Source organism: Pinus tabuliformis, chromosome 3_2 (genome assembly GCF_031772625.1).
Source record: "Pinus tabuliformis cultivar Carrire ecotype Pingquan chromosome 3_2, CPIR1, whole genome shotgun sequence".
In the NCBI taxonomy this organism is placed as follows: Eukaryota; Viridiplantae; Streptophyta; class Pinopsida; order Pinales; family Pinaceae; genus Pinus; species Pinus tabuliformis.
The window spans coordinates 237,041,550-237,055,443 of record NC_142302.1 but is presented as its reverse complement, the minus strand read 5'-3'; the positions used below and the strand labels follow the sequence as shown (position 1 = coordinate 237,055,443).

At 38.9% G+C, this 13,894-nt stretch overlaps 1 protein-coding gene across 1 annotated transcript; it reads left to right on the top strand.

Annotated features, from left to right (window-relative positions):
- Positions 1-11,807: 11,807 nt before the first annotated feature.
- LOC149180575 (uncharacterized) lies at positions 11,808-13,535 on the top strand. Its single transcript, XM_089413915.1, has 2 exons — positions 11,808-12,102; positions 13,414-13,535. The coding sequence occupies exons 1-2, from the start codon at positions 11,808-11,810 to the stop codon at positions 13,533-13,535; spliced, it is 417 nt and encodes a 138-aa protein (XP_089270041.1).
- Positions 13,536-13,894: the final 359 nt, after the last annotated feature.

The following is a 13,894-nucleotide window of genomic DNA, read 5'->3' as shown; positions in this document are numbered from 1 at the left end:
AGATATTTTCATCATCTCACCTTGAATCTGACAAGGGGAGTAATATTAGGGATTAATAATCAAAGTTTAAGTTTCAAATTCATATCAATCATGTAGGAAAAAGTATCCCTAAACCAAATCGAAAATCATAACCATGATCATGATTCAATTTGTGGTCCTCCTCAAATTACCATTTAATAGAAAACTTACAACTCATGCTATAAAATAATTTGTGCTCATCTTCAAACCACCATTTCAGATCACTTCCAATGAGTAGAAGACAAACATCAACTTCTAGATAAATTAGGATTGTTTTTGGGAACAATTGACTCTTGGATCAAAGTTCCATAGTTTTTTATCATCTTCAAATCACCATTTTCAAACACTTCCAATAAATAGAAGACATCAACTTCTAGCCAAATTAGAAAATGTTCCAATAAATACTAATTCCTAGAGCCAAGTTCTACGTCTTGTGGTATTCCTTGACCCACGATTTAATAGAAGACATTAGCTTCTACCACCAAACGAATCATGGTATTCCTTAAGCCATCATATTCAAAGAGGACAAACATTCATCGGAAACTATCCACTTCAATGTTTTAGCTCTCTGCTTGGACTCACATGCATCCCTTTGGATTATGAGGGTAGCGTTGGAATCCTAATCCTTTGGGATTATGGTAATTTGTATTATTCACTTAAGATAATATTAAGAGTCTCAAGTGAACAATCATCAAGTGTCCAAGCGACCTTAGGATATGAATCCAATGGTCATAAACTTGTATTATATGTCCATCATTTTAATGAAAATGTAGTTCATGCTTATGTCAAATCCTAGTGCATTCTTACAATGTAACATACCTAATATTAATTGAAAGTATAAGATATCACACATCGAATCAGATGACCAAAATTTCTTTATTCAATGCTTCTATTTTGATAGTAACGTGAGTATCTTATCAAAATTTATGATATCTACAATCTCGACAACCATGATGATGAAAATACCGTGAAAAATAGCTAATTTTAAATCAACAATATCTAAACCTTCCAAACTATGATCAAGATTATATTTTTATCAAATTCAAGTGATTGTATGTGAGGAATTCACATATATATCTTTCTCCAACAAATTTAGCCTCGAAATCTACCAATTTTTTTTAAACAACATGAACCTCGTTTTTTTTCCCTAGAAGAAATATATAAAGAGGAAAAACAATTGCCTCATTTTTCTCAAGGACACCACTCTAATAGCACATGTTAAATACAAATATATGGATATTTAAATCACTTCAAAATGTATGATAATAATAGAAAAATACATGTTATTTATTAATCAAACCCTTAAGCTGGGGTAACACCTTACAATTGATCCTTTTTTGAGAGGAATCCACTCTTGTTCACTTACCTCTTTTGAGGTGGAAACCTCCTAATGAGCTAAGCTCATTTACAATATTCTTGTAGACATCATTTGAGTTCTCAATTCTCTATCCTTATTACAACTAGGAAGATAACTCTAATTATCACAAACTACTAACTAACTAGTGGGCCTTGTTTAATGTGGCCCCATTACATTTATTGAATACCATCTACCATAGTGATACTTATTTAATTGTGACACACCGCCCCCCTTGACTAATCGGAGGTGGTTACTAAGTTACCCAACTCTCATTGCAAGGTTAAAAGAGTGGGGTAATTATTTTATTTTTATCTTTATTTATCTTTAATGATAAATATCTAACTAACTAAGCTAAATCTCAAAGCCACTACAACTATAAAATTTCCCAAGTTTGTTGTTGATTAAATACATAGAATTAGGTATTTCCTGTCACATGCCCCACTAGGGGATGCAGGATTGTCCTCACCTATACATCATAAAGGAAAGGATTTGATTGGTTATGATTATTCAATAGATATTTATTGTTTTGTTATGATTCTAACACCATTCCCTTTGCCCAAACCCTAATAGGTCCTCACTACATGGTGTAATAGGCCCAGTTACAATGTTTAAGTTAATAAGGAGGAACGAAACGATCATGGTAGAAGAATTCATCTTGTGGTCAAAGTTGGCCCTTACAAAAAGAATAAATGTCATTACATGGAGACAACCACAATTTTTGTGGAAATACATATATTCATTCTTTGTTTTGAGAAATAGGGGTCATCTACCGACATAAAAAAGATACAATAACATATTCTATGTGTTGGGAACCAAATCTGCTTATCTTTTCCCTACATTTCCACTCACCTTTTCATCCTTTTTGCACTCATTAACATGTATCTACTATGCTAAACCTATGAGGTAACCCCCCTTTCTCTATCTCTTGGAATATTTAATTAATGAAGTAAAGTGACGAGGGTTTTGCCTATGCGAAGCACTAAACTTGTCATGTCCATAGATTTTGGAGAACAGGGGTTGATCTCCCGACATATAGCGGAAGTTCTGTGATTCACAGCAGTCGTTCAACAGTGCTAGAACATCATAACCAACTTCTAGTTGTTTCTAATCCATTTTAGATCATTTATGTTCTCACTCTCTCCTCACTAGTGTTGTTTTGAACTGATGTATATTTTTGGGCATGTAGTTGCCAGGTTTTGTGGAAGACGTTATCACCCCCTGTATTGTATAAAATATGGATCATTCCTGTGTGAAGGATTAGCTGTACCAGGATATGTATTGTAAAAATTTTCTTTAGATGAATAAAGTATAAACACTTTGTTGTTCTATCTTGGGTTGTGAGTGAACACAACCTTAATGAGAGAGCTAGGTCCACTCTTTTGATTAGTTGCTACGTGTTTCCTTTTTTGTGTGTTATTTTACTTGCTGTATTTATTTCCTTATTGTTGTTACAGATTACATAGATTGTTGTGAATGCCTTTTTAAGTTCTGGAGTTCATTTCCATTATTGTTGCATTGATGCTTTGATTTCTTAATCATGAACCCATGGTTAATGTAAGATTGTAACCTTGCTCCTGTATATACTTTTCACGTTACCTTGAAGAGAGTACGCACCCGGATTGATGAATTAATGTAGGAAAAGGGTTGACAAATTTGTTCATAACTGGACACCAACATTTTGGCATTGTTGCTGGGGAAGGATAACAAGGTGCAAGACATGATCTGTATTGACCAGAGGGTCAATCTCTCATCCTAGGGAGAGAAGGAGTTTTCTCACTCTGCTCCAGGTCCTGAGCGTAGTCATTTCTTTGTTTTGTTGTTTTTCTTCTTTTTTTTTTTCGTTTTTATCTTTAGGTCCAATCTCTTGTCCTAGGGAGGGAATGGTCTTTTGACGCCCTACTTCAGGCCCTAATCTTAAATTTTTCCTGCATTTTTGTTTGTTTTGATTTTGGCAAAAAAAACAATCTCTCGTCCTGGGGAGGGAGTGGTCCTTTGACGCCCTGCTTCAGGTTCCAAGCGTTGGATTTCCTTGTGTGCATTCTTTTTTATTTGTTTCTTGTCCTAGGGAGGGAAGGGCCCTTTGACACCCTGCTCCAGGCCCTGAACCCTAGGTTTCTTTTTCTTTAGCTATTTTTCTTTCTGCTTAATCTCTCATCCTCGAGAGGGAATGTTGTTTTGACACCCTTCTCGAGGTCCTCAGCATTGTGATGGTATCAAAATTTTCATCACATCAACTTGCATGAACAGAGATTCCAATAAAAGGGGCAGAGGAAGAGCCCTAAAGAAGGGAGGATGGGATTTGGGTAGGAATACTTATATCCAACAAATCATCATGAAATATGAATCAGAGGCATATTCTCGTGCTGCTATGAGGCTAGGTATGCAAACGAGATCGGAAGGACAATCTGTAGATTAACTAGTGTTGTCCATAGCACTCCTTGTTGATTCAATACAGTAGACCCTTCCAACAGCTGAAGTGACAAGCAATAGTATACTTGTGAAGGGGTATCGTTGTTGGTAACAGAAGAAGAAGAAGTTGCAAGCAGAACATCCAAGGGGACAACCCATTCCAGTGTTAGGATATTCCGACACATAGGATATAGTTAAGTTCAACTTGGTCTAGTGTAGAGTTAGGTATAGAGTTAGGTAAAGTGTGTTTCTTTACCGTTGTACATTTTGTAACTTACAATCCGACGGTCACGATATGTAGCGATCCGACGGTTCACTCTCTCCTCGGTATTACCGACACTTGATCCGTGGATTTACACCTGATTGGTCCATGAGTTCTATTTAAAGCGCATGGAGGGTCATTGTTCGGGTAATCCGTGCATGAGAGAAGCTTATGTAAATTTTCATTCTTTGATTAATAAATTGCTTGTAGTAGCCACGTTGGCGCAGGCCGTGGACTGTTTCCCTCTTTGAGGGTTTTAACCACGTCAAAAATACTGGTGTATTGATCTGTGATCTGGTTGTGAGTGGTGTCCTTTTGGTGTTCTTTCTGAGGAACTTACCCTGTAAATTCCTACATGGTATCGGAGCTATTTGAGGGCCGTGTCCGTTGGTGATCCAAATCTAAAGCCGGTAGAACTGCATCCGACTGCTGTTTCCTAGATCTGCTGTTTCTGACTGCTTTCGGGCCGAGAGGACTGCTCTGTTGTGTTCGGAGCATCTGTTCCAGTGAGGAACCCCTTTCGTTTCACGCGAAAAGGTTTCCGGTAGCCCTAGTTGCGTCTTTTTTAAGATCTGGAGGTATACAATGTTTATTTGCAGTTTACTGTTATTTTCTCTCTGCTTATTTCGGTTTCGGTTTATTTAGCTTTTTTTTAACCGGATCTATACCTTTCATTTCTGCGTATGCTCTTTGCCCTGCGACTCTGTGCGATCTGGGCAAATCAGAAACAGAAAGGAAGGATTTTTCTCATGCGTATGCTCTTTTCCCTGCACCTTAGTGTGATCTCAGAAAATCAGAAAGATTGAGAAAAATATTTAGTTTTTCGGCTAAAGCTAACTTTGAGCCGCAAGGTTATTTTTTTAAAATATCTAGTTTTTTGGCTAAAGCTAACTTCGAGCCATAAGGTTCGTTTTCTTTGCATGTCCGTGTTGGGTTTTGTGTTTTGTGTTTTGTAGGGAAAAAGAGCTTTCTCAAGGCAAGCACACCAACCAAGGCCCCCCCCTCTCTCTCTCTCTCTCTCTCTCTCTCTCAAATTTTTTGTATAGATCAATTGGTTCAAAGCTATTTTAAGAGAGTAGAGGTCTTGGGTTCAAGTCTCCATTTTGTGGGGGCGGATTTTTTCATTTCCGCACATTCGCGCACTTTGCCGGCAACTTCAACAATTTTTTTTCAAAAAGCCATAACTTCTTCATCCGGAAGCCTTTTTCAGAGCCGTTTTTTTTTAAACCGCCTAATTTTTCGAGATCTATCCATTGGAACACTTACTTTCAGCATATTTAGCTCCAGGTTTTTAAAAAAATTGAAAGTCCATGCCAAGTCATTCTTGACAGCACTAACTACTTCCAATGGATATCCTACATGGAAGATTTACTTAGAAGTAAAGGTCTCTACAGAATAGCCACAGACCAAGAGAAGAAACCAAAAGATGAAGACAAGGCTGCAAAATGGGAAAATAGACAAGATCAAACACGTGGTTTGATAGGGATGTCTATTTCTCCTGATCTTAGATTCCATATTGCAGAACTTGATACTCCTCATGAAGCATTGGAACAAATCACTAAAGTTTTTGGGATTAAAAATGAAATTAGAGCCCATCAACTTGAAAATGAGTTGCTTACATTGGATCCTAATAATTTTTCTTGCATTGAAGATTTCTTGTCCAAATTCAAGACCCTTAGATATCTCTTGGAAGGTGTTAAGGTTAAGAAAGAAGATAGTAACCTTATTTATTCCATCCTTACTAAGTTGGGACCAGCCTACTCTGTATTTGTTTCCACTTTCCATTCTACAAGGGAAGCTTTTATTTGTCAAGGAAAAGACTACAAGGCCCCTTCCTTTGACTCTTTTTGTGATTCTTTAATAAGAGAACAAGAAAAACTCTTACACCTTGGTCTTCTTAATCTTGGAAACTCTTCCAAGAAAGCGTTAGCCGCCCAGCAGTAACCAAATTCAAAGAATCCTAAGAAGTCCTATCCTAAAAAGAATGGTCCTAAACCAAACAAGGGTCCTAAGCAAACTCAGCCTCAAACTGAAAGATCATTTCAACAAAATGATAAGACCAATAAAAACAAATGGAAGAAGACTGATAGACATTGTAACTTTTGTAATCGAGATGGCCACTTAGAATCTAAATGCTTTAAGAAGATGGAAGCCTTGGAAACCGCAATGAAGAAACATAACATCCATGTGGAGCATACTTCAACTTCAACTTCAGGAATGACACTTTCTGCATGTCATTGTCAATCATCTCAGTCTGGTTATGCATTAAATGTATCTTCTTCTTCTCATTCTCATGAGTGTCTCATTGATTCTGGAGCCTCTTATCACATGGCCAAAAACCAAGCCATGTTTTCTTCTTTAAATGATTGTAACACCAAAAATATATATGTTGGTGATGATAGATCTCTTAATGTTGTAGGGACTGGAACTGTTCATCTAGACAATGGTCAGTTTAATGATGTATTATGTGTTCCAACCTTATCCTGCAACCTTCTATCTGTATATCAGATAACTCATTCAGGTGAAGGTAAAATTGTTGAATTTTCACCTCATGATGTTGTAATCAAGGATCTGAGAGATCCTAAACAGATTCTAGCTACTGGTACTGCTGATGATTCCACAAGGTTGTATAAGTTTCACAACTTTGGGTCATCAAATCTTCCCTCGGTATTTGTTGCTCATAATGATGAAGTGAGCAAACTTTGGCATGAGCGATTTGGTCACTTAAACTATCGCTCCCTTCAACATCTATGTAAAGAAAATATGGTGACAGGTCTTCCTATGGTATCTTGCAGAGATGGTGTTTGTTCCGGATGTGTACTCGGAAAACATCATCGGGATAGTTTTGAAAAACGTGCCTCTTGGCACGCCTCAGCCCCTTTACAGCTTGTGCACAGTGATTTATGTGGTCCACTTCCTGTTGCTTCATTCTCTAGCTGCAAATATTTCTTAACTTTCATTGATGATTTCTCTAGACGCACTTGGGTATACTTCTTAAAACTCAAGAGCGAAGTATTTAACACATTTTTGGCCTTCAAAGCCTTTGTTGAAAAACAATCTAGACATCAAATTCTTAAGCTAAGAACTGATAATGGTGGAGAATATGTTAAAAACACATTCATCAACTTTTGCACCGAAAATGGAATTCAAATGCAACATACTGTTCCATACACTCCACAACAAAATGGTGTAGCTGAAAGGAAAAATCGCACCTTAAAGGAAATGGCTAATTGTATGCTGCAATCTAAAGGAATCAGTCTTAGTTTTTGGGCCGAAGCAATTAATTGTGCAAATTATATAATCAATCGCATTCCTACTAAGGTTCTAAAGAATATCACTCCAGAAGAAGCTTGGAGTTCCATTAAACCAGATGTAAGTCGCTTTCGTGTTTTTGGAAGTGAAGCATGGGCCCATATTCCAGATGAAAAGCATAAAGCTTTAGAACCTAAGAGTGAGAAATGTACTTTTGTTGGATATTCTGAAGATGTAAAAGGTTATAGACTTATTCCATTTAAGTCCAAAAATGTTATCATTAGAAGAGATGTAAAATTTGATGAAAATAAATCGGCCTGCGAGCCTAGTCCGGCGGATGTGCCACCTCTTCCTATCTCTTCTACTTTTGAAAACATTTCTTCTTCAGATGATGAAAGTGAGGATGAAAATCCTCCCCCACCTTCTCAGGATCCTCAACTACCAAGATGGTTCCGTGCTACTCGGGATGTAGCAGGTGATCTTGCCGGTGATCCTACAGATCAGCGACGTACACGTTCTCAGTTTGAAAGAGCCTCTTCTTTACTGGCTCAAGCTCCAGTAAATCATGATCCTGACACTTTTGCAGAAGCTTCAGGCCATCCACATTGGGAAGCAGCTATGAATGAAGAATATCATTCATTGTTGACAAATGATACATGGGATCTTGTTCCTCTACCAAAGGGACGCAAACTTGTTAGATGTAAATGGGTTTACAGAACCAAGTATGGACCAGATGGGAAAGTTGATAAACATAAAGCTCGTCTTGTTGCTAAGGGATTTTCACAGGTTGAAGGCATTGACTACACTGAAACCTTCTCCCCTGTTGCCAAAATGAACTCTATTCGCCTTGTTCTTTCCCTTGCTGCCTCTTTAAAATGGGAAGTCCATCAGATGGATTTTAAATATGCCTTCTTGCATGGGGACTTGCATGAAGAAATATATATGGAACAACCCATTCGCTTCATCCAAACAGACTCCAGCCTTGTATGTCGACTTAAGAAATCTCTTTATGGTCTCAATCAAGCTCCTCGGGCTTGGTATGCCAAAATGGATAGCTTTCTTTTAGAATCTGGCTTTTCTAGGTGTTATTCTGACAATACTGTCTACACCAAGAAAGTGGGCAACTCTCTTATCATCCTTGTTCTTTATGTTGATGATCTTATTCTTACTGGTAGTGATCCCAACCTTATAAACCATGTGAAGTCCAACCTTAAAAAGAAATTTGAAATGACAGACTTAGGACACTTACACTATTTTCTCGGTCTTCAAGTCTTGCAATCCAAGGAGGGTATTTCCCTTTCCCAGTCCAAGTATGCTTGTGATATTCTTCGTCATTTTCACATGGAAGACTGTAAGCCAGCCCCTTATCCCTTTCAGTCTCTTGTACTTCTCCTGAAGTTGATGCTACCTTATACCGTCAACTTGTAGGAAAACTCTTGTATTTAACCCATACTCGTCCTGACATTTCCTTTGCTGTTGGCCTTGTTGCTCATTTTATGCAAAACCCCCGTGAAAGTCATTGGAAAGCAACTAAAAGAATACTTCGTTATGTTCGAGGTACAGTACAGTTTGGGATTCATTACAGTGCCAAAGCAGCTCCTCTATTACTTGGTTTCACTGATTCTGATTGGGCTGGTGACCCTGATGATCGGAAGTCTACTGCCGGTTATGTCTTCACTCTTGGTTCAGGACCTATTACATGGGCTTGTAAGAAACAGGCTGCCATTTCTCTTTCGTCAGCAGAAGCAGAGTATCGTGGTGTCGTGGAAGCCAGTAAGGAAGCCTTGTGGCTTCGTCAGATCCTATCAGAGTTTGGCTTTGAGCAGCAGCATCCAACCACACTTTGGTGTGATAATCAAAGTGCCATTCAGCTATGCAAAGATCCAGTCCAGCATCAGCGCAGCAAACACATTGAACTACACATGCACTTCATCAGAAAGCTCATTCATGACCATGTTCTTGAAGTGCAATATTGTTCAACAGATGATCAGGTTGCAGACATCTTCACAAAGGCTCTCACAGAGGCGAAGTTCACTAAACTTCGATACATGCTTGGAGTTCAGGAAGTTGTCACTAAGGGGGGATAGGCTCTAGTGCCTCCTTCCTTCTGCTATTGTGTCATATTTGTAAATCCTTCAATCCTATCCCAAGTTGTTCTTAAGGGGGGATGTTAGGATATTCCGACACATAGGATATAGTTAAGTTCAACTTGGTCTAGTGTAGAGTTAGGTATAGAGTTAGGTAAAGTGTGTTTCTTTACCGTTGTACATTTTGTAACTTACAATCCGACGGTCACGATATGTAGTGATCCGACGGTTCACTCTCTCCTCGGTATTACCGACACTTGATCTGTGGCTTGACACCCGATTGGTCCATGAGTTCTATTTAAAACGCATGGAGGGTCATTGTTCGGGTAATCTGTGCATGAGAGAAGCTTATGTAAATTTTCATTCTTTGATTAATAAATTTCCTGTAGTAGCCACGTTGGCGCAGGCCGTGGACTGTTTCCCTCTTTGAGGGTTTTAACCATGTCAAAAATACTGGTGTATTGATCTATGATCTGGTTGTGAGCGGTGTCCTTTTGGTGTTCTTTCTGAGGAACTTACCCTGTAAATTCCTACATCCAGTAGGGAAGAAGAATTTGCAGAGAGGAGTTCTGAAAGTTCAAGCCACTGTGACAGAGAGGAAGACGTTTTAGGGGAATTTCTATCACTAAAGGATAGAGGGAGTGTTGTTAAAGAAACCCAAATCCCTGTGATAAGAGCCCTTCCATCATGTCCTGCAGAGCCTACCGAAATCCCCAGTGTTTATTGGAGGATATTCATGGCACCTACAACCTCCATTATTGACTTCCCAATTGGGGATCTTGGGACTGGCGCACCAAAAAAGCCCATTCCTTTAACAACTTTACCTAGCTTTCATGGGCTTAATTCAGAAGATCCCGACATGTTCCTTTTTGAATTTCACATTGTGTGTCAGGGATATGAATATATAATGGATGCTCAGAAATTGAAAATCTTCCCTACTACACTAAAGGGGACAACCCTCCGATGGTTTATGGGTCTTGGGGGAAGGACTATTTCTACATGGGAGGAGATGAAAACTGCTTTCCTGGAGAAGTATCAAGATTACTGTAAATCATGGCATATTAACAAAGAACTCTTCAAGTTTACATAGAAAGAGGACGAAAATATGGAAGACTATGTGGAATGTTTTAAATTGACATTCTAGAGATCAGGTCACTCCGACCTGGATAAGATATTTTGAAAATTATCCTTCTCCGGGCCTTTCAAGACGACTCTTTGGAATTTTCAAACATAGTTGGAAACGAAGATATATCAAAGGAGAACTCTAACACCATCTATGAGTTGTGCATCCAGTGCTCAAGGGGAGTTGCAAGGAATAAACAAGGGATTCAGTCAATGAAAGTATCTGGTGGAGGTGTCACACAAGCAGAATTGGAAATCTATTGGATAGCTTGAGGAATGACATCCTAAGTACCCTATCTGAATAAATGGACATGCTACAGGTAAAACAAAAACAACTGGAATTGGAAAGAACTATGGCTATATTTTTCCCAAAGTGCAGGAAGAAACACCCACAGAGGGAATGTCTGTTGAACTCTATAGAGGAATGTGAAATCTGTGAGTTGAATCATGCAACAAGTTCATGCCCATCCTTGCCAGGATTAAAAGCAGTCTGTCAAGGGATAGGTGAAGAGATGGAGCAATTTTACTTTATGGGACCTAAAAAGCCATGGAAACCTTGACCATCAATGGGAAATCAAGGTATGTTCCTAGATCCATATCAATATTTTAGTAATTTTAATATGGGTCCCCATTCCATGCCTTATCCACCTATGTGGCCCTAGTACTAGCTTCCCCCCTAGCAGCAATGGACTCCTCAAGCTAGTTCGAGTTGCTTGTGGGCTTCGAATTGGCATGGACCTTCTCCTCCTGGGCAGTTTCCCCAGTCAATGACACAACAACAACTCTAGTTTCCCTCTAATATGCCCCCTGGTAATCAACCTGTTCGCCCTCAACTTTCCATCCAACCTAATCCAAATACTAACAATAAAGTATCTCAGCAAGCTGACACCCTCAACCTACCTTCATACAACATCTCCACCACAGAATTTTATGAGATGAATTTAAGATCTAGGCGTGTAGTAGATGCTCAACCCTCAGTGAGGTAAAGGAACCAGAAATGGTTGAAGAGGAATCGAACCAAGTCAGTAAAAATCAAACACCTCCTCAACCGCTAATTACTCAAAACACCAAGCTCAACCGCCTTATCAAGAAAGTTTGGCTTTGAGTAAACAGATCCCTCAAGCTAAGTTTTATTTGTTAGGGGAGTTACAAAATTTGTTTGATAAGATTCCCCTGTTGCAAGCTATGAGGGATGTACATATATACGCAGAAACTCTTAGGGAATATTGTTATGAAGCCTAAAAATGAATCAAGGGACCCACTCACCATTCATGTGATGGGAAAGCTATCCAATTTTATGATGGGGAAGGTCATGCCTGTGAAATATGGGGATCCCGAGAACCCAATTTTAACTGTGCAAATTAATGGAGTACAAATTCCAAACGTGTTGGTAGATTTGGGTGCTGCAATAAATGTCATTATCGCTGAAACCATGCAGGCATTGGGTCTTCGAAACCTGAAATATACACGTACTGTGTTAGAGCTGGCAGATCGATCTACATTTAAACTGGTGGGGAAGTTAGGAGATATCACAATATTAGTTGATTCATGGCACTACCCTGTGGATTTCCTAGTACTGGAAACGCAATCCCCAGGTGGTGGCCATCCCCTGATTATGTGAAGACTATGGCTAGCAACTATAGACACTTATATTGGGTGTCATTCTGGACAAATGGTTATCTTGAATGGACATAGTACTAATAATTTAGTGTTATATCCTCCTGTAGAACCTAGTCCATCAGTGAAACCATCGGCCCATAAGAAAACTTTACCAAAGGAAGAATCTGAATCTGAAATGAGGAATTAAGGCCAGTCCTTACTATTGGACAAGCCCTTTAGCTGAAAACAGAAACAGAAGATGATACAATTACTATGTTTATTAGTGATTCTTGTTCTGTTTCAGATTCAAATCAATGAATCCTAGAATCCGTCTTGAGCTGTGAAACACAGGAAAGTATCGAAAAACCCGTTGGATTCGATGAGCTACCTACAATTGCGTCCCATGATAGCATTTCAGTGGAAATAGAGCTAAGGAAGACCCTGCGTATTAATCCAGATATATCAGAATCCCAGACAAAATAGCTCTTGGATGTTCTTCAAAAACACAAAGAATTGTTTTCCTGGGATGACATAGACATGAAAGGGATTCCGACCAATTTATGCACCCATCATATATACATAAAAGAGGATTGTCATCCTGTGAGACAACCTCAGAGAAGGATGAAACCTCCTCTGAAAAACATTGTCAAGGAAGAACTTCAAAAGCTACTGGATGTGGGATTTATCTACCCCATTTCAGATAGTCAATGGGTTTCCCCATTGGTGATGGTTCCTAAGAAAAACAGTAAATGGCGGATATCCGTGGATTATAGAGAATTAAATAAGGCAACATAGAAAGACCTTTTTTCGTTACCATTCATTGACCAAGTCTTGGATACTTTGGTTGGGAAGAAGTTCTTCTCCTTCCAAGATGGATTTAGTGGGTACAACCAGATCCAGATAGCCCCTGAAGATTAGGATAAAACCACTTTCACATGTCCTTGGGGAACTTTCACATATTGGGGCCTTCCATTTAGTTTTTGTAATGCGCTTGCAACATTCTAGAGGGCAATTTTGGGGATTTTCTCTGATCTGGTGGATGACAGTGTTGAGATTTATATGGATGATTTCTCTCCATACGGGGATTCATTCAAGGAGGGGTTATAAAATATGAAATATGCAAGCGGGTGCATGTGTCTTTGAGTACGGTAAAATGCCACATGGTGATGGAGGAAGGAATAGTTTTGGGACATTTACTCTTAGCTACTGGAATTCGAATGGATCCAACTAAGATAAAGGTAATATTGCACTTCCCGATACCTAAAACACCCACACAGATTTTGTGTGGATATATGACTGTGATGCAGCCTTTGTGAAGATTAAGGAACTTGTCTATAGCGCTCTGATCCTTCGAGGGCCGGACTGGACATTACCATTCCATATCCATGCTAATGCTTCTCAGACAATATTCAGGGCAGTTTTGGGATAGCGAGTGGATAAGATACCATATACAGTCTACTATGTTAGTAAGAACTTGGCTCCTGCTGAGTTGAACTACATAGTGACTGAAAAAGAATTCCTCGTTGTCATCTATGCCATCAACAAGTTCCAGCATTATATTACCGGGTACCCAACCTTTGTATATACTGATCACCCAACAATGAGGTATCTGATAAATAAACCCATTACTCTTGGTCGTGTTACAAGATGACTTTTGTTACTTCAAGAGTTTGACATTACCATAGTAGATAAGCCAGTGAAGGACAATGTAGTTGTTGATTTTTTATCTAGGCTATAAAATAATGTTGAAGGTACACCCATCGAAGATAGTTTTCCAAATGAACATAT

Bases quoted from the DNA above. Each gene is read 5' to 3' on its own strand.
- LOC149180575 (XM_089413915.1), top strand. From the start codon at position 11,808: ATGGGGAAGGTCATGCCTGTGAAATATGGGGATCCCGAGAACCCAATT. The intron at 12,103-13,413 runs GTGGTGGCCATC...ACTGTGATGCAG, and splicing joins ACTGGAAACGCAATCCCCAG to CCTTTGTGAAGATTAAGGAA.